Source organism: Strix uralensis, chromosome 2 (assembly GCF_047716275.1).
Source record: "Strix uralensis isolate ZFMK-TIS-50842 chromosome 2, bStrUra1, whole genome shotgun sequence".
Lineage (NCBI taxonomy): Eukaryota > Metazoa > Chordata > Aves > Strigiformes > Strigidae > Strix > Strix uralensis.
Window position 1 is genome coordinate 13,866,619 of NC_133973.1, and position 25,734 is coordinate 13,892,352.

General features: G+C 38.3%; 1 protein-coding gene across 1 annotated transcript; it reads right to left on the minus strand.

Moving 5' to 3' along the window:
• Nucleotides 1–251: 251 nt before the first annotated feature.
• CIP2A (cellular inhibitor of PP2A) lies at nucleotides 252–25,679 on the minus strand. The gene is made up of 21 exons (XM_074856503.1): nucleotides 25,453–25,679; nucleotides 23,841–23,988; nucleotides 22,247–22,359; nucleotides 19,784–19,878; nucleotides 19,044–19,140; nucleotides 17,959–18,081; nucleotides 17,661–17,806; nucleotides 16,903–16,978; nucleotides 15,578–15,805; nucleotides 14,949–15,108; nucleotides 13,947–14,088; nucleotides 13,116–13,215; nucleotides 12,139–12,257; nucleotides 9,437–9,626; nucleotides 7,245–7,319; nucleotides 7,052–7,162; nucleotides 6,089–6,285; nucleotides 4,045–4,158; nucleotides 3,465–3,547; nucleotides 2,828–2,967; nucleotides 252–1,734 (listed from the first exon to the last, which is right to left on the minus strand). Exons 1-21 carry the CDS (start codon nucleotides 25,552–25,554, stop codon nucleotides 1,564–1,566), a joined length of 2,730 nt encoding a protein of 909 aa, XP_074712604.1. The 5' UTR covers nucleotides 25,555–25,679; the 3' UTR covers nucleotides 252–1,563.
• Between the last annotated feature and the right edge of the window lie 55 nt (nucleotides 25,680–25,734).

The following is a 25,734-nucleotide window of genomic DNA, read 5'->3' on the forward strand; positions in this document are numbered from 1 at the left end:
TTTGCAAGTTAACTGACACTCATTAGACAGAAATGAAAATATATAGTTAAGGGAGCTTCCTTTTCCAACTGAGTTTGCAAAGCTAACAAAATCCCTCACTTCAGCACTTCTGATAACATTTTTTTTCTGACCTTCCTAAGCAATAACTGTATTTTATGCAGAAAGGCAACCAAACTGCACGTATTGTGCACAAAGTTGGCAGTCATCCCTGTAGTTTACCTCATTTAACAGAATACATAAAACACAGAAAATGGGGCAATTTTTTTTTTTATTCCCCTGGTCTTCACAAAGACCAGAACAGTGTCTGTGAATCTTACCTGTGGTTAAGTTATAAAAACTGTATTTCAGTAACAGGTTAAAATAGATACAATTCATCTGACGTTGTATAATTGCAACAGAATGTACAAGGCTGTACTTAGACATGACTTGAACAGATTCAGTAAGACACATCTATTACACAACTGAAAAACAAAGAATCTCAGGTATTTAAAATCTAGCCATTACAAATTAGATACAAATAAAGGCAGTAATATTACAGAAAAGGATATATATTAGATCACCCAAAACTCTGTAGTTCTACCAAAATACAGATACTAACGAAACAGTTCTGCCAAATGCTAAAAGACACATCACAGGTAAACTAAAGACAGGAAAGTGTTCTGCCAGTCAAAAACGTGCATCAAATTCTAGTACTAGTCTTTCAAATGAAAGTACTTTTTTTTTTTAAAAACAAAATTACCTAACTATGAAGAATATATGAAATCCTATTGGAGTCAGCAGAAAACAACAATGCCGACAACAGCTAGCACACACCAGATAGGACTGTCAAAAAAGTGCAGATCTTTTTAAAGAATGAAGTGTTGTAGGATCAGGAAAGTATTATCTAGTATTTAAGAAATATTTGTACATTCATGTATTTCATTTTAGCGTGCTTTCCCTAATTGATGCTACTTGCTGAAAAATCATTCAAATGTGGTGTGCTACTGGCTCAAATTCATATCTCCTCAGAATCAGAAACACCTCCACATATTTACTACATGAAACACTTGCACCAATACACTGACAAATACAGCTTTCAATGTAACATGTTCTAATTGATATAATGCATTTTATTTTTATGTTTGTACCTTTGTCATCAGGAAGCAACGCTGCACAAATAATAATGATATTCAGAAGAGTCAAAATTAACAAGATTAAATTATAAAAGTGCTTAACTTATGAAGCACACTGCTTGCCAGATAGCAAATAGAAGAATATACAAAAGAGTTGACAGTATCTCCTATTTTGCTTTATGTTTCCCTGTATATATTTAGGAAGGTTAGCCACAGCAAAAGTTTCATTCAGCTCCCAATACAAATAACAGCTCTGTCAAGACCATGAGAATACCTATTTGCTATACAGTAGCTCATTTTTTTCAGACCAAAGCTTCCACAATTTTCAATTGATAGTCAAGCTACTTTTAGATTTTTTTTAAATTCAGATAGTATGATAGCTTCAGGTTTCAAAACCTTTACATATATTAATACATATGTATAAAACACTAAAAATCTTAACAACAGAGCCCTATAAACTGAGGTTCACTGTTTCTGCACTTAACTTGCCACCACTTAGACTGTGAATCATTGCAATCATATTGGAGTGTTTGTTCAATTCTTCCTTCTGTAGTTTTACAAGTGCTTCTTTTTCTTCCAAGCGTCCTTCCAACTGGGATTTTTGAACTTCCAGAGAAGATGCCTGCAGAAACAAACAAAAATGTTATCATTTCCTCCATTATCAACTGAGAAACATACTCAATACAGTGAAAGCTGAGTAGCCTGGTGGTGAATTTAAGCAAGTAATTAAAGAGCAGTTTTAAAATTAAAAGCTTGTTTCAGAAATATCTCTCTCGGCTGTACATTTGGTGCACATGAATGATTACAGCTACTGCCACACTTCAAAATGTTAGATACCATGGGAAAGCACCAACTCCCATGTTATCATTGTCCTATTTAAGCAGCAGAAATGTTCACAGTTAAGCCATCCACATTTCATTTCAACCCCCACACCAGTAAATATTTACCGAGAACAAGGGAAATATTTGCTATGTACTGGATAATATTGCCTGGAGAGATTAGGCTTTGCTTCCAGGGAATGGAAATACAGCAAATGCATTTGCCAGACTGCACACTTTGCATTTGCTGATCAGTTTGCATGCAGAATCAATCTCTGCCTTCTGAGTTTACAGGGAGCCTTACCTGCAGGCAAGGACATATAGGCTGAACTAAAGTTTTGGGGATTTAGTTTTGTTTGTTAAACATTACCCTGTTAGCTTGGTACAGCCAAACTGGTCTCTGTTTTGAAAAAAGAAACTACTTTTCTTAGAGATAAAAGTAGATATTTTATTAGAGTTTCAAAGATCAAAAAGAAAATCAGATGCTATTTTTATGTACTCACCAAAATGCATATGTACCTTAATTCAGGATGCAAGAAAAGGGAGAAAGTAAACCAATTCACATTTTGCAGTAGTCAAAACTACTGAAGAGGAATGTGCTACATTCTCTTATTTAATATTGTAATAGAGGTTTTGTTTTCTTTTTTCTTCCAAATGTTACTCACACACCATGCCTCATATAGCCTCTTTAGAACCTGACCCTGACTTCTCTTAAAATCAAGCTCAGCTACTCAAAAGGAATACAATTAAAGCTGAGAGAATTTGTTCTTGTTCACTACTCAGACTGCTCTAGTCTCTTTAGCCACTTTACCACTGAAATATTGATTTACCAACAATATCAGTTAAATAGATATCTAAACGCCAGTCTCCAGAACACAGGTGCAAATAATTCCTTACCTTGATACTCAGTTCTTTCCTTGCTTGCTCCGTTTTACTTAGTTCCTTTCTAAGAATATCTATAGTTTGTTCCATATCTGTTTTTTCTTTCTGCTGAGCTTTCAGTTTTTCTTCCAGAACTTTTATTTTCTGTTGCAAGGCTTAAGAAAACGAACACATTAAAAAAGGGGGTTGCCAAACTTAGAAAAGATACTGCATTGCCTGGGAAACCAGGATTTTATTTTTTTTTTCCCTCAACATGGCTGCCAATAATTGAATTACTGAGTAGTGCCACCTACTGCTAAATTTTAGTGGTTGCTTCCAGTCATTTGCAGAAGCATGAAATTAAGCTCTTGTAATTCGCAGTTCCTACAGAAAATAGTTCTAATGGACATGCTGCAAAAAGCTCCTGAAGGGACATCTGATGCTGTGCAGAGATTCAGTGAAGTCCATATAGTCTGGGAAATCAAGTTTACATATTTCTAAAAAATAAAAATCTGTATTTGTTTCACTCAACTGTTAATTTTTGTATCCCTGGCTAACAAAGATTTACAAGTTACTTAATAAGATATAGCTGCTTATCTAGAGCCCATAATAACAATATCTTGTTAATCTAGTTAGTTCTCTAGGTTCAGTGACCTTTAGGTAAGCAACTCACTTGCTATTTTGCCATCTCTCTCCTGTAGCTGTTGCTGTAATTCTTTTCTGTGATCTTCAGTTTCTACCAACTGTGCAGCAGTCCTAAAATTGCAGGGAAATAAATTTTAATGATCAAAGTGAGATACGCCACCATTTTTCTGTCTTAAGAGGCTAGAACAATTTTTGTATCATTTCCTATTGCTGTCAGGAGCTTCAAATCGAATCAATGAATTTGCAGGGTGTGAGCACAGACAGATTTTATTTCCTCCCCCCCCATGAAACAGTCATTTCCCTCTTCTGATCATGGAGACATGCTAGCAGCGACTGAAAAGGTTCATACCTGGAGCTTGAACACCAGAAGCTGTTGTTTTTGATTACAGCCATAAAACATTCAAAATGCCACAACAGAACTGAAATTGTCATTCAATCTAAATCAAAATTCATTAATGCACATATATAAAGCAACCCTGAAGCATCTTTTGCTTCTTCTAACTCCACTTCTCAGATGTTACTTAAAAAACAATTGAAAAATTGAGACTAAAGGGCTATTTAGTTTTACTGTTTTGATTTGCTTTAAAAAAAGACTGAGCTGAACTTACCTGTCATTCTGCTGCTTGAGTGATTCATTTGCTTTCTTCATTGCTTCCATTTGTTTATTTAGCGAATTGCATGTAATCTGTAGATCTTTATATTGTCTTTCAGTTGTTTCATACCTACAAATGAATTAGGGGGTTATGGTTGAAGAATATAAGTGCTTTTGAAGAGCTTTTACTTTAATAGTTTGTCAAAAATACCTGACATCATCTGTGTAATCATCTCACTCAAGCTAAAAGCAAGGTGTTTTGCCTGGGGGCAGGGAGGTGGAGGGGGTTGGGGGGGGTTTCAGCTGAGGTTTTTTTGGTGGCAGTTTGTTGTTTGTTTGGGTGGTTTTTTTCTGGTTTGTTTTTTTAATGGACATACTTGGAGAAAGAAAAAAAGCCAAGCCAAGCTTCAGTGGATCCCTTACATATCATTGATTATTAACAATCAGGAAGAAACTTTCCTCCAGTGGAGAACTCTTAGGAACTGACAAAAGACACAGATGCCTTTAGAAATCTGACATACACAAACTGCTATAAATTAACTATTTGCAGGCATCTTTTAAGGGACACTAAGTCAGTCTATGACCTCCAGCTGTCTTCTGATACTAAAAACTGAAGATACTGAAGACAACACAGCGTGCAGTTAATAAAACTTTGAGGCAGATCTCATGCTCTAAGCAAATATTTTTCTACTTTCCTACCAAAAGGAAAATGCTCTCCCCTGATATTAGTTATTTGATTGTTGTTAAGGAACAGTATATTTAAAAGTGTGCAGATTGTTTATAAAGCAAGTTTTTGCTTTATAAACACACTGTAAGGATCAGAAAGCTCTTTTATTCCTACTCTGGAGAGTTTACAACTGTTAGTTACTAGACTGAGGCTCTTGTTTCACATAAATTAGTCAAATACATGTTCACAGTGTATGGCTGCATACAATTCAAACAAGAAGAGAGGTACTTCCACAGTGACTATATTAGATACTTATTCAAGAAACCCCATAACGGACATTTTCCCTCCCTCAATGACTCTCTTATTGGCAGCAATATGCCTTCCAAATTGTCCAATATAATGCCTGCTCCCATTATTAAGCAAGAAACTTGCTCTCAATTTTATCAGCACCTTTGCCTTGCTGACACCTAGTGACAAGATCAGCTCATATGAGTAGAAAAGCCAAAGCTCTTTTAAGCCTTTATTCTTCCAAAAGACATTCAATTTTCACAAATAGTTTCTAACTTTATATACATTGTGTCTCACTCATCCCTAAGATCCTAAAGAAATAATGCTTACAAATAATTCAGGACACACAAGGTGCCTCCTTCCTCTCTGCTTCACTTTTACCTAATTTCAATCAAATTTGCTGATCACAGAACTGATCAAAGATACAAGCTCCTATCTTGTGCAGACATACTGTTATTGGCTGCTTCTCCAGACTATTTATAGTATGTCATCAAGACAGCATATAACATCAAAGGAAGAAGCCCAGAGTGTGGTGTAATACTAATGGCTTTAAACTCCAACAGGGGAGGTTCAGACTGGACATTAGGAAAAAAATTTTTCACAGAAAGAGTGGTCAGACAGTGGAATAGGCTGCCCAGGGAGGGGGTGGAGTCACCATCCCTGGATGTGTTTAAGGGTCGTTTAGATGAGATGTTGGGGGATATGGTGTAAGGGAGAACTTTGTAGAGTAGGGCTGATGGTTGGACTCGATGATCCCAAGGGTCTTTTCCAACCTGAATGATTCTGTGATTCTGTAACAGAAACTAAGCATTGTTAATTTTGTTTCTTAGAGAACAATGCTCCCTTTTATACAAAGTTCATGCTGTTTCTTGAACTCGACCTTCAACATCTACAGCTTTAGTTCTCACTCCATTTAAAATATTAACTTCTCGAATGGCTTAAGTTAACCTCACTGATAAGCATGTAGAAAAAAGAAGAAATAATGAATTTTTCACTTAAAAACATGAAGTGGCATGTAATGTTGCCCTTCTAATGTGCTTAGCCCAGTAAAGGGCTTCATCACTCTGAATACAAAGTATTTGCTTAGAGATCTTACATGCCTTACCTCTGAAGAAGATCAGCAGAAGATTTTTTCATTATTTCATGTTCTTCAGCAACTGTTTGTAACCTCCTGTTGTGTTGAAAGAGCTGTTCAATATCAGTCTGTGCTCTTTCAGATTCTACCTGCTGAGCTTTCAGCAAATCATTAAGTTCTTCATTTTTTCGTTCTGCATCCTTCAACATTGCAGCAAGAGTTCTCGCCTTTGAGAGGAAAGACACCCCCCACCAAAAAAAACACCCCAACAAACCCATAATTACAAGCAATTCCGTTTCACAAGTCACTTTGTAATAGGCATATTTGAGGCCATAGGTCTAATACTAAAATGCCATCAGCTACATTAAGAACAGGATTTATCTCACCTAATATTAACTACAAATTAATTTGTTCACCAAATTCCTTTAGCTCCCTTTATAGACAGTGTGAGGGGTGAGTGAAGAAGAAAGTAAAAGATGATACATTTTAGCTATGGATTTAGTAATCCACAGCCCAATCTTTACAATAACCTTTAAAGAATAGAAATGATTTAATTTTCAATGTGCACAGCAAATACATACCCCATGGAAGCAAGCTTTATTTGAAAGTTCATCTTTGACAAGTGATTAAAAGGCATGAACAGTTTGTCATATACCAACAAATTCTATATAGAATTCTAGTAAGTGGCTTTATTAATTTTCAAGATTACTACCATTAAATTAACACTAATGGTTAACAAACAATAATTGGTACAGGAGGTTAGTTTTATTAACTTCCTATAAGGGAAAGGAAGTTAAGAAAACTGTCCCAAAGAACAATCCAGAGGAAAACAGGTTGTTTATGATGAAAATTAAGACAGCCCTAACTTGCAAGCACAGCTTACAGCTAAGCAGTATAGAGTTTCCACACATGCAATAATCACTGTTAAAGCTACCCAGACAATTATAACTCAGCCCCAACTCAGAGTCCCAGGAGGAAGCTCCTGCTACTTACCTCAGACTCAGCCTGGGCTCTCTGACATCGGTACTGAGCCATCAGCCTATCAGCCTGAGCCAGAGCCAGCGCCTTTGCTTCCAAAAGGTCTTGCAGCTTAGTTTCTTTAGACTGTACATAGGAAGAACATATTCATTAAGGTTTTCTGAATGTACAGACAATAGTGTACCCATACACATGAAGTTGTACTCACCGCTAACGCCGACAGCTTCTGCTCATAGACATCCATTATGTCAGATATCCTCATATCAGTGAACGGCTCCTTCATCTGTAGGAATGTTTTCCAATTACTGCTACTGTAAATTTGTATTTACTTAGATAGGTAATGTGTGCCCTAAAGAGTTCAGTAGTTTCGTGAACTCCACCTGTCCACTAGATTTGAGTTCTTATTTTTATATCTGAGACTGTCTGCTCAAATGCATCTACCTGACTCTTGTGGAAAGTTTGTGAATAATTGAACTATTTAGGTTGAATAAGTCTGCAGAAGGCTATCAGTCCAGCACTATGAAAGGTAACATCACTACTCTAAAATGGTTCCCCTTGATCTAATCTTTGCTGGAGAATTAGCAGTCCCCTCACAGGACACCTCAAGTAATTTGTCCTAATATTAACAGTACAAGATGCACATAGCTAAAAATCCTTGTTCATACTCTGTGGCCTTCTCAACATACAGATGATCAGAAAAGGCCCAGGAAAGTTGTTCTGAAAGGGTTCTATCCAGAACAGAACTTACTATGTTAATCCATTGACTTACTAGAGGAAATTTACCATATATGGTTCAACATGTCCTAAGTGTTTATCAAAATATATGCCCAACTCAAGTGAGAATGCTGCTTGGTGATTTCAGGATATTTTTTTCTTAGGCAGTGCTACTGTAACACCAGTTTTGAGCAGCTGTTCATATATGCTGACACATGACCAAGTGCAACCTGTCCCAGCTGTTCATACAACAATCACCTACTGAAAAGCTGCCATCTCTGCACCATTTTGAACCATTATGTAAGATTTTTTTTTGCATATTAACAGTAGCCCCCCCAGAGCTCCAGTTCTCAGGTCATAATTCTGTCCCTAAAGTATGAAACAAGTAGTTTCTTTTTCTGCTTGCAAACTTGTTGTCTCTATGTCCTTTTAGATATTACTACTATAAGAAAAGCTTCTGTAAGTTCCTCTCACTCTGTACAGCAATACTATTAAAAGTATTTTCTCAGTTATGTTTTTACACACATTTGAGCTTCATAAAACATACGGAACACACACAGAGATGAAGTACTGGATATTTTAAGTGAATGTGTATATTGATTTTTAAAAGGAAAGCTCTGCTAATTAGAAGGCCAAAGAGATTCACTCAATTTCTCCCCTCAAAAAAAAAAATTGAAGCAGGTTTACAATCTGTCACATTCCTGGAAGCTGCTGTACTAGTGCTGTTAGGCACCTGTGGCTGCTCTGACTTACATGAACACATACACAGCAGACTATGAAGTAAGACAATGAAGACTCACTTGACCTTTTTCACTATTATTCTAGCAGCTGACTGGAACTGGTAGCTTGCTGAGTTTCATTCTTATCAGTTACACCAAAGAGAGAAAGGTTGCAAAGCGAAGGCTGGAGGCAATGCTACCAATACAGATACCAAGCCGTGATCAGGCACTTTCTGTTCATTTTCCCAATTTGCATACTGATATTTTAAGCCAGAAGAAAATAGAAGCAACAATCCAGCACTCAGTCTAAAGCAGCTACAAAGCAACTAACTTGCTTTGAACAGAAAAGAGAAAGAGGAAATATATTCAGCATCTGACACTATGGCCCACAAAGAAGTGGTGCCTGTTTGAGTGTCTCATTCACAATGCATGTTGCTGCAGAGGAAAGCAGGAACTTTCTTCTGAAGTAATAATAGTGCCTTTCCAAGGAGGCCATAAAAATTGAACTGCAAATGCTAGACTCAGCTACAGGCAAGAAAAGGAAAGTTTGTATGAGTGTTTGGCATGCAAGAGATGCACCATAGTCTTCTAAAGCAGCATATAATCTCTATGTTATCACAGGCTATTTCTTAGGAAGTGGGAGGAGCAAGATCCTTATATGCGTCCCAGCAAGTCTGGGCAGTTGTGACCATATCTGACACCTGCCTCCACATCCGACAGCTACAAGAGTCTGGGCAACCCCACTGGAGAAAAGGATCTCAATAAAGGAGCCCAGCTTCTGATCTAACACAAATAATCTTAATTTAATTCTGCTCAGAAGCTCAGTGAAAGGAGCACATTCTGAACAGGTGGGAATCTAAACTGAATTCAATTGATACATGCACTATAGCCTGACACTTGGATTTTAATTTCCCCCAGTAAAAAAAAAGTGTCAAATATTTAACAAGTGTATATAAATTCTAGTAACCTCTAGTCCAGAATGAAGTTTTTGTATTAATTCCTGAATATTTGAAGTTGGGGATTCATCACTTGAAGGACAGGATGAAGAACACCTCAAAGTAACATTGGTCATGGGTGACTGCATTTGGATTCTTTTTGATGCGTGCTCCGTTTCTTGTTGTCTGTAAGCATTATTTGCCGCAATGCTTTCACCAAGCCTGCATAAACATAAAGGCTATTAACAGCCTGCTACGAGTATCATCGCAAGAATTGAAGATGAGAACAATTTTATAACACAATTAACTTCTATAATTGTTTTCAATGAAAGAGAACAGTCACATTTGCATCATACAACATTAAGATGTAGTATCAGACACATGTTCAAACTGTCCAGAAATACAGAAAGAAAAAAAAAGAAACCCTGTCATGGCTAACCTTTAGAAACAAATGCAGTATCTCACCAGAAAGGGCATGGTGTTCAGCTCTTCTTGAACAGAACAAATCATCTGTCTCTAATTAGCCTAGAAACAGGTTATTTCACATGTCATTACTCAACTAGGCCACTATTTGTAAGTAGGAAGATCGAGAAGGTATTTAGTAAGAATTTTTATTAGGCATAAAAATATTGAAAAGGCAGAGTGCTACCACTGAGCTGGAGTTTTTCCTTGTCTGAGATGCTATTTTACAGTACTATATTGAGTACAGCATATTTCATTTTGTTTTAACCAGAATTTAAGTATGCAGATAAAAGTGCAATCGGTTAAAATTTGTACAGGGAAGAGAACACAAAGGCCTAGACAGAAGTAATTACAGTACTTATTTTCCAGTGTCTGTATGTAACTTGTGGTTGGTATTTTCGAGGCAGTTACTAATGACATGTTCCAAATCAGAGAGAATGAAAAGAGCTGATTTTTGAGGCACCAGTCAAAAATCTTTTCCTCTCGATAAATTCCTTAATTACTAAGTTATCCCAACCACTTCACTGAAGTGCTGTCTCAATTGCTTCCTAAGTGAACAAAGCCTATTTTTAACTTGCATTTATAGACATGTTATTTGGCTATCCCATTGTACAACTCCAGGCATATTGGATTGTACAGATCCTTCATTCTTCCAGCCAGACAAATTGTTACTGGCCATTATAAAAATGTTTCCTATACCCACAAAATCATGTGATCATGGAACAGTTGAGGTTGAAGGGGACCTCTACAGATCATCTAGTTCAATAATCCTACTCTAAGCAGGTTGCCCATGACTACGTCCAATAATTTTTGACTATCTCAAAGGATGAAAACTCCACAACTGCTCTGGGCAACCTTTTCCAGCGCTTGACTCCCCTTGCAATGAAATCTTTATATTCTTTAAATATAAGGAAAAAAAGATCTGGTTAATCTCTTCCTCATCATCTCTGATACTCACAGGCTGACCTCCAAAGCTGCTTTATTTGGCACCACAGATCCTCAGCAACTGCACAGCTCCTGCAGGCTAGAAGACCACCTCTTACTGGCCCAGCCTTAGGAAGAGGTCCCAAGCACTCCCTGCAGCCCAAGACCTCCAGACTTGCATGCCTCTTCTGAAACTCGATTTGGGTTGGTGCTTTGGCTTTTAAAATTTTGTACCTGCTTTGATGGTTTTACAGATGTTCTTCTACTTAATGCCCCACTCCCCTGTATTTCTCTTGAAGTCTACAGCTAACTATATATATTGATATATAGTACTCCTTGGTAATCATAATAACAGCACTGATGTTTTCAGGATGAACACAGTTTTAGACTCCCGCTACTGTGCTGTTATCACTGGCCTATTTTTGGGTTATGATAGAAAAAGAGTGTAATTCCCTAGGGTGTGGGGAGGTTTTTTGTTTGTTTTTTAAAGTTCCTGTACATGCCACTACCTTCAGAAGCTTTCTCAAAAACAACCAAAAGCCATGATGTGGCAAATTACCATGATTTGGTTAGGTCATCTTCCTTTACTTTCTCCCCCATATGAGTAGTAATTCAGTCACTGTTCCAAGATAAGCTAGTTATGTTACAAATCTTTCACTTGAGAAAAGCAGCTCAAATGCCAAAAAGGCACCCAATCTGGAAGTCCTTTCAAACAATTCCCATTTTTGTTTCTAAAAAGCTCAGCTAATAAAAAGGGAAGAAGTTTCAGATTAGTTTTCCAGGTTGCAAAGACTGTGATACAGTTTAAGATCATTTTTCCCTATTTTATTACATCTACTGAAATAAGGACTCCATCAAATTAGAGTTTCTCAATATTTTTTCCCCTATTTAGACCACCTTAAACACTACCTGAACTGCTATCTGCCTATGTCTTATCCTATTCTGTTCCTTCTTAGAAGTTACTGCAAAAGGGTAAGTAAAGCTTTAAGAACTGAATAGTGACATGTCTGACAAAGTTCAGTAGAGAGAGAGAAATCTGACAGAATAGACGCACTCCAAGTAGAAAGTTCCAAGCACAGACTTCAGACAAATGAACCCTGAGGGACAGAAGTCAGTCACGACTACACTTTCTAGGATCTGATGTTAACTGAATACCATCAGCATTTGGACTACTTCCTCTGGCCGCCAAGATCACTACTGTTTCTTAACTGCAGATAAAGAAGAAACAAGACAATTTTTCTAAAGTTTCTGTCTCAGGTTAACTGAAAATAATATGCCAAGAAACATGACTATCACTAAACACATAAAAATGTCAAATCCTACCAGATTATTGCAAAAATAAACTTACACTATGGCAGGAAAATCTGGTAAGGGTGCAGCTTCAAACAGTATTCTAAGTCCCACTTGGACTTGCTCTCTATCATCTGATGTTAAAGCAAACGTCAAAGGTGTAATCAAGCGTTGATCCTGAAAAAGAAACTACTTTGGTCAAAAGAAGATGGAACAGTCAACAACAACCAAAACCACCCAGACATCACAGTATCAAGGCCCATGAGAAGAGAAATATTTTATTCAAAACTTAAGCTACCTTCTTAAAGTTTGCCCTTCTAAGTTTGAGACTGAAGTCAACAAAAGTGATTTTAAAAATAGTTTACACTTTGAAGTATTTAAAAACATGTTTTCCCATTCAAGCAAACACAACAAGAGAAGACTTGAAGAAATTAAGTAGTCAAGTGCTTGATTTCCATCATAAAGGGTCACAAGTTTAAGTTTTATAAGGATTTCCTGAGGACTGTGAAACTGTCATTGCTACCCATTAAATTACACAATTCCCATTCTTGAAAGAAAACCCTCCAAAACAGCATGAAGTTTGACTATCTGGATTACTTTTCCGTCTACAAATTGTTAAGGTACCAACTGACCAATAGTTACCAGAAACTGTTTTGACTATGCAAAGTCACAAATTAGATGTATATATTTAATAGTAACCAAACCTACAAATAATTATATAGCTGTAAAAACTTTTTTCTAGTTTGCTACCTTTAACTGCAGTCCTAATGCAGTTTTAAAAAGACAGTTCTTACCAGGCAGCTGATGTGTATTTCACATGCATTACTGAAATGACTGGAGTAAAAGCAAACTGCTCTTATTTTAAAAGAATTAACAATGAAACAACCTTTTAGGAATTGGGCCCAGGGGACTATGTTTTCCTAGAAGTTTTACCACTTCTGAGATAAGCATGCAAAACATTCAGAACAAAAACTACTGTAGTGCAGTGACACTTCCTTTCACAAACACATTTCGTAAGACATTTTAAAATCATACCTGTAAAATTTTGTAGAAGCTGACCTCCATACCAGGTACATCCTGCTTCAGTCTGCTCATAAGATCAAGCATTTTCAAAATAATATCAGCAGCAAGTTTGCTTTTAAACATACAAACAGAAAAGCAAAGTGGGTGAAAAAAAAGGCAGAGCGAGATTTGTCAAATCAGCACCAATAAGTTCAGTCAATTTAAAGAGATTAATAAATACCTTCACAAAGAAATTAAATATGTCTAGCAAAACAATCATGCCAACATCAAGATAAGTCACCAAGTTCCTTGGACACAACAGTGAAGACCAAAAACACAATTTCAAGTTGAAAGTGAGGAGGTTGGTCTAATTAGAATTCACTGTTTTCTGCCCATATAACTCTTAGTTATATCGACATTCAGGTTAATGACACTGAGCTGAAGGAATGTATATTCCATTTTCAGTGCAGTAACTTCCTCCCACACTGATGGTGTGATATTTTTTGAACTCTGGCTGCATAAAATCAAAATGAAAAAATATGTACCATGAGCAGTTCTGGTAAGCTTCAACTTTGATAAGCTTGAACTACTACATGAGGTTTAAGGTCATTGTTCCACATAAGTGGATCTCCAGCTTATGCTGAAAACAGTATCTGAATGTTTAAAGCTAGGTTTTCCTTATTGAACTGACCAGCAATATTACTGTTTTTAAATCAAATGTAGTGTTTTTGTGGCAATAGAAAATATTGATTTACAGGCATTTAAATGGTACTTTTAACTACAACATACTTTCTCTTGGAACAATAATCATAACTCTCACAGAAGTCTTGCTAAGTTAGATTTTGGATAAATTTGTGAGCTCACCACATTTTAGAGTCCACTACTTTTGTCCCAAAACCAGTATCAATTCCACTATAGGTAAATTGGTGCTCTATTAGAGATGTGCATTGGCTGGCAGTCAGTACCTTCGAGGCATGCATTTTCAGTATGTCATCTCTACAGAGCAGTAGATTGAGTTAAGAATAAGCGTAATATACCTATGCTTAGATATTGGCACCAAAAGGCAACATTTTCTAATAATGAAGTTAATGTATCAAAGCACAAGAGCCTCCAAAAATGCTTTTGAAATACAACTACATAAACCACTGAAGTTATGCTTAACTCACAAGGCAAGCTTCACTTCTCAGTTAAAACACACACTTACTTGGAAACAGACAGCTAAGGGAAACCACAATAAAGTGAGTGGCATAAAGAAAGATGAGCAGCAAGAGGCAGTGAACAACCAGTCCCTAATACAAGAACTAGTTTTCTAGGAGTGAACTAGCCAACAGACTTATCCAGAACTCCAGAACTTAGATGCAGGACTACATCCTGTAGTCATGTCCTCCTTACTACATGACACTGTAAGGACTACGTGATGCTAAGGACTCCAAGAGGAGTGTAAAACAGTATAATTCCACATTATTTTTCCTTGTTTCACTGATCTAAATTTGTATCATATTTGGCTGGGATCTGCACTTGAGTAGCTAGGCAAAAATACTATACTGATTGAGAAGATGGCAACCCCAAACTGCCCTTGCGATTTTAACAGAAAACTCTCATCTTCATTTTTGATCTGTGAAGTGCTTCTATGCTCTTGAATAGCCACCACATTTTATCCTGCTCCACTGTGTTACAAAATCATGTCACAGCAATTAAAAAGCTACTTGAGGTCTTTCAAGATGACAGTCTTAAGTAAAATTAGGGCAGTTATTGTCATTAAAAGCTATTAAAGAGACCCAAGATAGACATTTCTTCTAACATCTCAGAGCACATCATGTTGGAGGAATAATATATTAACTGCCAATGGGTACATAAAAAGGATATTTGTCAGGACATTAATAGCCTTGACCATTCTTTCACATTTTTTCTTCACTAATATCTCATCCACAATCTGTTCTGGCATCTGAAGATGATCAAGAAGAACAGGCAGCAAAAGATCCACAAAGTGTTCAGCTGAAGCGCTGTTCCCACTATTAATAACATCCTGTAATAAAGACATTTTATGTCAATATTTAAAACTACAGAACATGGAAGCCAATTCTATTCTACCCTTTCCCTCCACCAGCCTGTCTTCTAGCCTTCCCAGCCTCTTGCTATTTCAGGTTTAAGACTGCTGATCAGTATCATACTGGAGGAGGAAGTTTAGCAAAGAGCACGGAAATAGCAGAAACTTCCTCACTTCTACAAGTCCTAGAAAGCAATTCTTTGATAGCTTTGTATCTACCTCATGACTTCACGAACTGCTCTATCTTCCACTTAGCTTTCAAACAAGGCGCGTTTCTAAAATACAGCATGTCTTTAAAAGAAAACTTGTTTTACAAAGTATGGAATTCTAGAACAGAAATTTTATTTCAGGTATATCTTTACATGCTATTTTTCAAGTAAAATGCTAATAGTAGTTTAAAAATATAGCTGCTAAGAAGCTCTTTAAACTCAATTATCAGTCTTGGTACCTCAAAAATCTCTTTGAATAGTTGCAGTGCTAGAACTGAACAGTCTTCTGAGCCTTCCAATGGTTGGTTTGACAAGTGCACCAATGCAACAGATGGTTCAAAAGTCTTTGAGCGAGTCACAAATCTGGTATTTCCAGAGACTGGCAAGCCAGATGGTTCCAGTATTGCCTGCCGCAGGGTATGACGCAGTTCTATCACAGAACAGAAGGCAAGCAGCAGCTCTAAGATCTGTGTGAAGTGAATGAGAGTTCAAATGCTTTTAAATCAAGTACTTACACAGAAATTGCAACTCCCATAGCACAAGTCTAAAGAGATATGTAAGTTCCATGCAACTCCTTTTAGCACTTCAAAGTTTTCTGAAGAATAGTTTTCTTTCCTTAAAGCCAAGTCAGCAGCAGAGACATAGTTCATTAGGCTGGTGAAGGCTTGTGACAGTATTCAGCATATTGCTTTCCCTTCTTTTTTAAAAAGCATGACTGCTGGCTAGTGATCTAATAAGCAGAGAAATGTGTATACACTTACAATGAAGAAAGCTATGGAAAGGAAAATACTGAGACACAAATGGATGCACATGTGCATACTCAGAGACAAGGAGGAAAGCACCCTGGAAAGCTCCTTGTCAATATGTCTTTCTAAATAAAAACAATAAACAACAACAACAACAAAAAAAAATCACATACACAGAAACATTAGCATCTATCATTTACTATTATGTGAAACACATTTATTAAGAGTTTAAAATTTGTTTCACAGATGTATTTAGCCCAAATATTTTCACAACATTTCATATTTTAGCCTTCAGCAGCAGATAGCCAATGTTTCATTTATGTTAGGTGGTAGTGGGACAAAGCTGAATGCGACAGTTAACCACATGTGGCATCAATTTGTTCAACTAATGTGAGAGAACTTATTCCTAAGTCTTTGAAGTTAGCATCATGGTTCCCTGATCATCAGTTCAAAGTCTGAGTAGTATTAATTAAAGCTTTAGCCAGTGAAGCAGGGTACACACTGCATTTCTGGTAGATCCCAAAATTTCTAATTAGTCAAAGCACAAAAAGTGTTTATGTTGGCTGTCTCCCTTTATGTCTGTGGCCTGAAAGCAGACACACATAATCTGGCAACAATACCAACCATTGCAAATTCAACCTGACAACCTTTTGAACAACTACAAAATATAAACCCAATGAATACCATAGGTCACTTGAGTCCTGAAGTCAATGTATTTCATTATCAACACTCATACGCAAGGAACCTACCTATGAGTAGAGAGGTAGAACTAGATTAGGAGTTGTACCCTTAGCCTTAAACTGAAAAAGTATGAATACCTTAGATGATGAGTCAGGATCCCTTCCATGAAGAAGATCTAATACTTGACCAAGGCACGAGGTAAAATGCTCATATCTACAGCACACAGAGGAGAACAAAAATTGGAATTTCACACTCGGACATTTCTACTGAATGATGAATGCAATTGCCCTATTCTCCTTCGTACCCCCAAACACTTCAAGTACAGTGATTATTTTAAATAGAAATTACAATATGAAAACTAACTAAACTTTAAAAATATTCTAATAAAAGCAAATTTCTTAAAATAAGCCAAGATTTTCAGCTATTTTTACTGCTTGATCTAGATTGAAATTCAGCAACTAAGTTCTGCTAGGTGAATTTGCAGAAGCACTAGTCAGGCTCTCCACAGAGCTACTCTGTAACACCCTCCAGTAAAAATTAGCTTCAACCATACTATTCCACTTGAAGATAATATAGGCCTGTAAAAGGCAAGATAGCTACTCATCAAGTTGTCTGACAACCAATACAGTCCAGACAAAGAATTACTGAACACACTATTAAATATTCGTTAAGTGACAACAAAAAAACCAGATTTTGATTCACATTTCTGTGTGAAACTAGTAACACACGAATCCTTTAGTTTCCGGTGCAGCAGCTATTATTGACTAGTAACATTCAAAAAGATTCTAGGGAATTTTTTTTTCCAAGAGTTGGTTAAGAATACAAATATCATACAGCAAAGAAACTGAACAAGAGCTTAGGAAAAATATCCCATACTTTTAGGAAGTGAAGATACCTGGTAAGATAATCTGCAACTTTGGGGTTCTTCAGAAGATCCATGAGTAGATCAACAGAATATTTTCTTGTTAGAGTACCATCTCCATTTACAACAATATTGAATATTAACTGAAACGTCTGATGGATATTTCGAGCATGAAAGAGCTAAAAGGAAGAAGAAAGTTACATATGGGCACATAATTTGCTGGGTCTCTTGCTTATTAAAACTAGCTGGAATTAGAGGGTTTTTTTGGCCAGTGTGACTGTTAACTTTATCTATAACTTAAGAATAGAACAGACTTCAAAGTATCACTTACTTTTTCTCCTACTTCTTCATTTAAAGTAAGGCTTGATAATACTGAAAGTGCAAACACAACCATAGTCAAACTACTATGGGCCAGGAAACTTATTAAGGTACGATAGAAACTCTTCACATTATTCTAAAGCAAAAAGGAGAAACATAGACATTATAAATTTTATTCTGTTCTATAAAAATAACAAAATGGCAGATTATACACATAAGCCATGCAAATCATGAAGAATAATACAAAAAATATATTAGAATGATAGCAGTTCTCTAGAAAATCTATTTTAGTGTTGTACTGCACAATATTGGTGTTGATACCAATGACTAAATCCTCTGTTGAGCTTGTATAAGGAAAAATGAAGAAAACCACCAAGGAAGAAATTCCATCATATTTTAAAGAAACAGGAAAAAGTAATTTTGCTAAACTCTAATAGAAAACAACCACTGAAAATTGAACTCCATCCCTTCTCTGCTCAGATCTGACATTTCTTCCTCCATTCCCCCCGCCCCACCTCTCTTCCAAGGTAAACAGTACAATACTCACCACCATGTAGATGAATTTCTATTTCTGAATTAAAAAGTTATGTTTACACTGATTTATGAAAAGACAGGAACTGAGTAGCTCAGATATGGGTGTGTATTGGAGGATTCAAGGGCTGTGACCCATCAAGATCAGTGGTATTTTATTGATTTATCTTTTAAAAGGCAAATCTCTTTCTTGGCCAAAGTTAAGGCAGCTTACCAAAAATCCAGCTACAGACTTTATATGTTAACAACATTTAGTTTTTCTAAGGAAGAATGCTCAAATTTTAAATTCCCCTTTCATTTGCAGAGAAGTTGCAGAAGCTGAGTGCGTAACACAAGCTAGTGCAACAACACAGCCATGTAGAGAAGGAAAGAGAATACCCAACTTCCTGTTCTACTGGTTATTTTCTCCAACATGTGAGAAACAACCACCAACTCCATAGAACAAGCAGGTCAGGACTATTATTGCCAAAAAAAGCACATAAGAAATACTAAGGTAATTCCCCAGAGTCAAGTAACTCTCTTTTGCCCTCAAGGCAGAGAACTATGCCACAAAAACAAAACTCTTACCAAAGATTTTATCTGAGTTTGAACAGATAAGTTGTGACGACAGAGATTTGCCAGGAGTCCTAAACATGGTATCGTTAACTCGTCTTCAGTGGATTGACTTAAAAGAAAAGTCCAGAAGTTTAAACAAAGATATTTTTATTAAAGCATCCAGGATTTAATTACAAGAAATTGCAGTGCGGGGAACAGGGGGCAGGGTGGTTGGGGGACTTAATTTTGTTTTGGGGTTTTTTTGGTTTTGTTTTTTAGACACCATTTCAGCAAGCAGAGCAAAATTCAGATTGCAATCCCCACAGAGTGGGCAGTTTTTAACTGAGCACATCTGAAAAAAAAAAGATCAGAGATCAGTGCTATCAAAGGTCATTTATTGCAGCTGCTTTTAATAGTCATTAGATCCCTTACAAGGACACTTGTGTGAAACTCATTTTGATCTAACAAGTCTGCTCCTAATGACAGGCATGCATTTTCTCCTGGCTTTTCTCTTTGCTAGCTCCCTGCTCCCGGGAGTGTGGGGGTGGGTTAAGAGGCCAATTAATATTCAATCACCCAAAGTCCCACAATCACTGCATTTGACAATCTGTAACAACAGGTTTTTCAAAGAAAAATCTCTTGTTAACTTCAGAACAAAAATGCCACAGCTCACTCTGGAGACCAGGTTAGTGCAATATACTAATGGCCTTCAGAAAGTTTAGAAACATAGCTAGATATTTCCTATAAGAAAAGACAACCAAGTACACACTTACACGTGATGTATTAGAAATGAAATTAATTCATCAATGTTGGCACCAGCACAAAAGACTGGAACATTGTAGGTTAGCCTCTGCAGCAACTGAATACTCTGAGGAAATAAAAAGCTATTAACATATGTCTTTCCTGTAGCATCTCAGTGAAGGAAGCTTAAACTGAAAGGACACATAAAAAGACATCACAACTGAATTAATTTTCAGACACTGTAATGTTAACATAACAATTACACGAGCTCCTGCAAGCACACTGAATAATGGCCTACCACACAGATGGACTTATTAAAAGCCCCAAAAGATGAATAAGGTTCTATTTTGGCAGAGGAGTTACCTTTTTAGCCCATCCAATTCTCCTCTTTGCCCTGTCAGCAAGTTCTCTGTTCAGTCAGTGAGAAAGGGTCTTTGTCCTATTGAGAGATCTAGAAGTTTCACCAAAAATCCAAAAAGCACTTTGCAACCTCTTGCAGAAACTATAGGAAAACAGGTTTGCTGTAAAAACTGCCAATGGATCTAATCGTAGTAAAGGCCTTCGTACAGCTTTCTTTGGCACATAACTGATTAATATGAAGTTAATACACTCAAACACGGCAAAAATCACAGCATAGGATAGCAGCTTAAACACAATCTTACCATATAAATATCATAGAATCATTCAGGTTGGAAAAGACCCTTTGGATCATCGAGTCCAACCATCAGCACTACTCTACAAAGTTCTCCCCTACACCATATTTCCCAGCATCTCATCTAAACGACCCTTAAACACATCCAGGGATGGTGACTCCACCCCCTCCCTGGGCAGCCTATTCCACTGTCTGACCACTCTGTGAAACATTTTTTCCTAATGTCCAGTCTGAACCTCCCCTGTTGGAGTTCAAAGCCGTTCCCCCTTGTTCTGTCACTAATCACCTGTGAGAAGAGACCAGCACCAACCTCTCTACAATGTCCTTTCAGGTAGGTGTAGAGAGTGATGAGGTCTCCCCTCAGCCTTCTCTTCCTCAAACTGAACAGTCCCAGCTCCCTCAATCTCTCCTCACAGGATTTGTTCTCCAGGCCCTTCACCAGCTTCGTTACCCTCTTCTGCACTCGCTCCAGCGCCTCGATAACCCTCTTGTATTGAGGTGCCCAAAACTGGACATAATACTCCAGGTGTGGCCTCACCAGTGCAGAGTACAGGAGGACTATCACCTCCCTACTTCTGCTGGTCACACTATTTCTAATACAAGCCAGGATGCCGTTGGCTTTCTTGGCCACCTGGGCACACTGCTGGCTCATGTTCAGCTGCTTGTCAGTTAGAACCCCCAGATCTTTCTCTTCCACACAGCTCTCCAGCCACACCTCCCCAAGCCTGTAGCCATGCAGGGAGTTGTTGTGGCCCAAGTGCAGGACCTGGCACTCGGCCTTGTTGAAGCTCATCCCGTTAACGTTGGCCACTGATCCAACCTATCCAAGTCAAGATCCAATACAAGAACTTAAAAAGTCTTATAATTGGATCTATTGGTGACTACAAAATCTCTGACACTGATTGTCCAGTCACCTGGATCCCTAAGTCTTCTGGTACTCCTAGTGCTTTAAGAAATAGACAAACCGTGAGAAAAAAAAAAGTGTTCTTTAACTGCATGCTTGACTCATTTTCAACAGAGCAAGGGTAACAGGACTGCTAGCAAATTAATTTTCTGTTTTCCCTCTCCAGAAAACAGATATGACCACAGGTAGCCAGCAAGCACTTGCTGAAAGCTGAGAGCCACATATGAAAACACCTGTGCATGTTAAAAAAAATAAAAGAAAATCTTGCCAGCCTTTACTGTTCAATGCACAGAAAGGACGGGTTAAAATTGGTGAAATCGAACTGTGAGATATCATGTGTTCACAAAAAAAATTTAATAAAAAAAAAATCAATACTGTCTGCACTTGGCTCCTAGGAGTAAGCTTCCATTAGCACAGCTCCCCCCAGCATTCACTGGCAGATAGCACTGACCACAGGGAAGGAGGCATACATGCCCTGCAAACCTTCCAAGAGAACTGGCAGCTACAGCTTTCCTTTCACTCCTTCACAATTACCTGTCAAAGTATTGATTAGACAAAACAATCTCCAGGCTTCTGTTATGAACATTAGGAGAACTAACTAAATACCTCAAGTGGAAAATAACCTTCCAAGCTCTCAAGCACTGACTTCTTGAAATAATTTCAAAACCAGGGGTTTCTGTTTCATTGTTGGTTTTGTTTGGTTTTTTAAATTAGAACAGGTGAGAAGCACAAGCAAGATTAAGGAGAGAATACAAAGAACTCTGCAGTGTTACAATGTCATCACACTAGCCTCATACAGCAAATAAAATACACAGCTAAGATCAACTTTCCCTTAACAAATTACTTCAGATGCAGCTTTTACAGAGTTATTACATGCATACAGTATAACTTTTACTATGTAACAGTAGCCAATTATTATTAAGCACTAGTCCCTGTTACCTGTAATAAGACTGGGTCTCTAAGATTAGTAGAGCTTCGATGAACCACTCCAGCCAACACGCTGGTCAGATTGTAGGTATCCTGAAGGGCTTCTCTAGTCTCATTGTCTGAAGCTGGAATTAAAGAATTATTAACAAAACCCCCTATTTAATACAACTGTTGTGTCAGCTACCAACCTAAGCAGAAGCCAAAGTCTTTGACCAGTTTTTCATGTATATTTCACAAATAACTACAAATAAAACACAGTTCCTATGCACTTGCATCTTTACCTTACTTCTGAACTTACAGTTAATTGAAACACTAATACTTTTCCTTAAGATACTTGGACATTGAAGGAATGGCCTACCTCCTACCTACAAAGTTCTAGTTGTGTTTGAGATCTTGAACGCTGCACCTAAAAGGCTTTAAAGCTTAAAATCAATGATCTCAGTTTCTTGCTTCATGCTATGGTGGGCAAGTAGACTGATACCTTGATAAGGGTTATCTTGCAGTAGTTAAATAAAAAAGTCAGCTCCACTTTGGCAGTTCTGGAAAAGATGTAGCAAACAAGGATGACAGGTAAAGCAACAGATCAGTTTGAGGAGTGTGATAGACAGTAAACTGTTTGTTCATCAAATTCCACTGAAGATACTGGGAGCTCGTGACATGTTATTCCATAAACTATGTTGGCCTAAGCTTAATCTTAACTATTACACTGTGTAACGACTAACTGACTGTAAGTGCTTATCTAAGTTGAAATGCTGAAGCAAGGACTTCTACTAGGCAAAAGACTGAAAAGAGGGAGAAAGGGAAGAAGGACAAAGGGGAGAAGAAGAAAAAAAAAGGGGGTAGTGTCTATATTCTGTAAGATATAAACAAAGACTTTGTGAGCCACTCTCAGGAAAGTAAAGCTGGTGACGTGAGGAAGACCCGGATGGAGCGACCCCCTAGCTGCAAAGTGCGCAGACGCAGGATACACCTCTCAGAGAGACCCGATAACGGAAGGCGGAGGATATAAAAAAGACGGACCCTCGGGAAGTGAGTGCGCGCCGTTGGTGGAGCAGGGACTCCCCGGCCGCCCAGCGCTGTTTTGCTTATTGCCGCTTGCTAAAATAAATAATTGAAATCTAATTTGTCCTAACTTGCATCATTTTGGCAAGATAGTCTATAACAAGGAGGACTAATTCTTAAAGTTTTCCAGATCCAGCAGGTTGGAAAAGATAGTTAAGAATCCCAGCAACAAATACAGTTTTACAGTAACTGTTTCAAAAACCTAAAAGCAAGCTCAAAGAGGCTAAAAATTCTAAGAATCAGAGAAGATAAACAAGGGGGCATCATAAAGGACTTAAATCTCAAAAAATAAGAGGCAGTAGAACCTATTTTGTAATTTGGAAACTTGATGCACGCCAGCCTAGGCAACTGGAGAGCCCAAACTGCCGCCCAGCAAACACTCCAGGGGGAGAGGTAAACTGAGGTGATGACAGTTGTTGATGTAATATGGTTTCTCCCTGTCTTTGCATCCCCTGGCAGGTTTTGTTAAAAAGGTATCCCTTTCAAGCTCCAGAAATCAGATAAGAGAATAATTCCTCACCCTACGCAGTGATGCAAGCCTTACCTAGCTGTGATAGCAAAGTGACCACAGACAAGGTTAGAGATGGGTTTATATTAGCATCTTCGAGGAGTTCTACTAGGCAACTGAGACATTCACTTGGTAGAATCTGGTTTGAAGCAAATAATCGTGTAAGCTTCAGTCCAGAGATAACCTGGAGAAGGGAGAAAAACAACCTTAATTACTCAATTGCAAAAAAATATCTAATAGAAAAGTCAAAGCAGAGAACTGTATTAAATAGATTCTGCCCTATTTGACAAAACAGGAACATAAGTGCCACTTTTAACAGGACATGTGTATTTATGTTTGCTGCAAAAAAAGGTTTTGAAAAAAAATCTGGTTTTCATTCCTGTGGACATGTTCCCTTTACTCTTGGAAAGTACAAAGCTTATATTGTGATAATTTATAACATATTGGGGCTTCTTTTGTTTGCTTGCTGACAGCATTCATAGTAACAGCATTCTTTTTAATCTCATAGCTGTATCAGAGCAACACTTTGTATTTCTTCACACATTGAACAGAATTAATACCAGGTTACTCTTCCTACATATGTTTTAGCATAAATAAAAGATAGGGTTTATTTATGTTGAAGGAACAACTAAACAGATTGCTCAACACAAACATTTAGTAATCAGCCTTCAGCTCAGCTCAACAGCCTAATTCTAAAGGCATGGACAGGAACCCAAAGGGGCCACTCCACAGGAAGGGTAAGCAGTAACAGGTAGTGCTGCTTTGGGAGCACTCTGTGCATGAAATGAAAAAATGGAACTTCAGGGAAGCCTATGTAAAATGATGCTGAAAAGGACACACCTGGCACATCAATGCAGGTAGACACAAGTTATACTTACATAAGGGTGCAACATAACGCTGTTTTTGCATATCCCCTGTACACCTCTTTACAATGGATACAGAGAAGAAAGCTAAGCTGAATACTAACTCCTATATTAATGTTTTAGTAATTAAAAAAATAAATCTGTATTTGAAGCACCTTGCAGATTAGACAATTCAGTCAACGTGTCAATCTCACACCATACCAACCGTGCCCACCACAAGGCCTGTACCCAGGCTCTACCTGGAGCTTAGGGAAGCAGACAGGCCTACCCCTTAGCAGCAAACACCTTTGATTACCTGTTGCATGAAACTGGCAAGCTCCAGATACAAGACCAGTTCATCATTCAAACTCTATATTTAAGTTGTGAAAATAAGTGATCCTTGCGGGTCAGAATTTAGGGACTATGAAAAAAAAAAAGAGCCCCTCATAAGGCACATTATATGCTTAACCTGTGTGCATACAAACATACTGCACGCATCAGTAAGTTCACACAAACGCCATAAAACCTTATAATAAAGAAGCCTCCGGCCGCTGAGCCACGGAGGCCGCGGGCCCGGCCGGGCAGCGCCTCCGGGCAGCGGCGGGGCGGAGCCGGGCGAGGCCCCGGCTGCTCCAGGGCCCGCTCTGCGGCCGCCCAGGGCGGTGAGGAGCCAGCCGAGGCCGGGCCCCAAGAAGAGCCACCCGCGCCCCGAAGCCCGAGGGGACACCACGGCCACCCGCACATTCCCGGCCGCGCCGCCCCACTCCACCCGCAGCCCGGGGGCGCAGAACCGGCGCCACTCTCACCTCCAGGCTGCGCTGTAGGAGCGCCGCGTTGGGCGGCGTCTTGGCGACCCGGTACTGCGTGACTGCGAGGAGCAGGGACTTCATGCAGCCCACAGCATCCATGGCGCCTCAGCGACCCTCTCAGACACGCCAGCGACAAAGGCCACTCGTATTTCCCGCCGCCGCCATTTTGAGGGCCGCGTCCACTGAACGAGAGCGGCCGCCCACCCCGCGGGGCATGACGGGAGAGGCCGCCTCCGCCATCTTGCTTTAAGAGGGATGGACGTGGGGAGGAGCTATGGC

Excerpts from the sequence above, each read along its gene's own strand:
- CIP2A (XM_074856503.1), bottom strand. The coding sequence starts at position 25,554 with ATGGATGCTGTGGGCTGCATGAAGTCCCTGCTCCTCGCAGTCACGCAG. Across the intron at positions 15,109-15,577 it reads TATTCAAAGAGATTTTTGAG|GATGTTATTAATAGTGGGAA; the intron begins GTACCAAGACTG and ends TCTTTATTACAG. Across the intron at positions 2,968-3,464 it reads GAGAGATGGCAAAATAGCAA|CCTTGCAACAGAAAATAAAA; the intron begins GTGAGTTGCTTA and ends CGTTTTCTTAAG.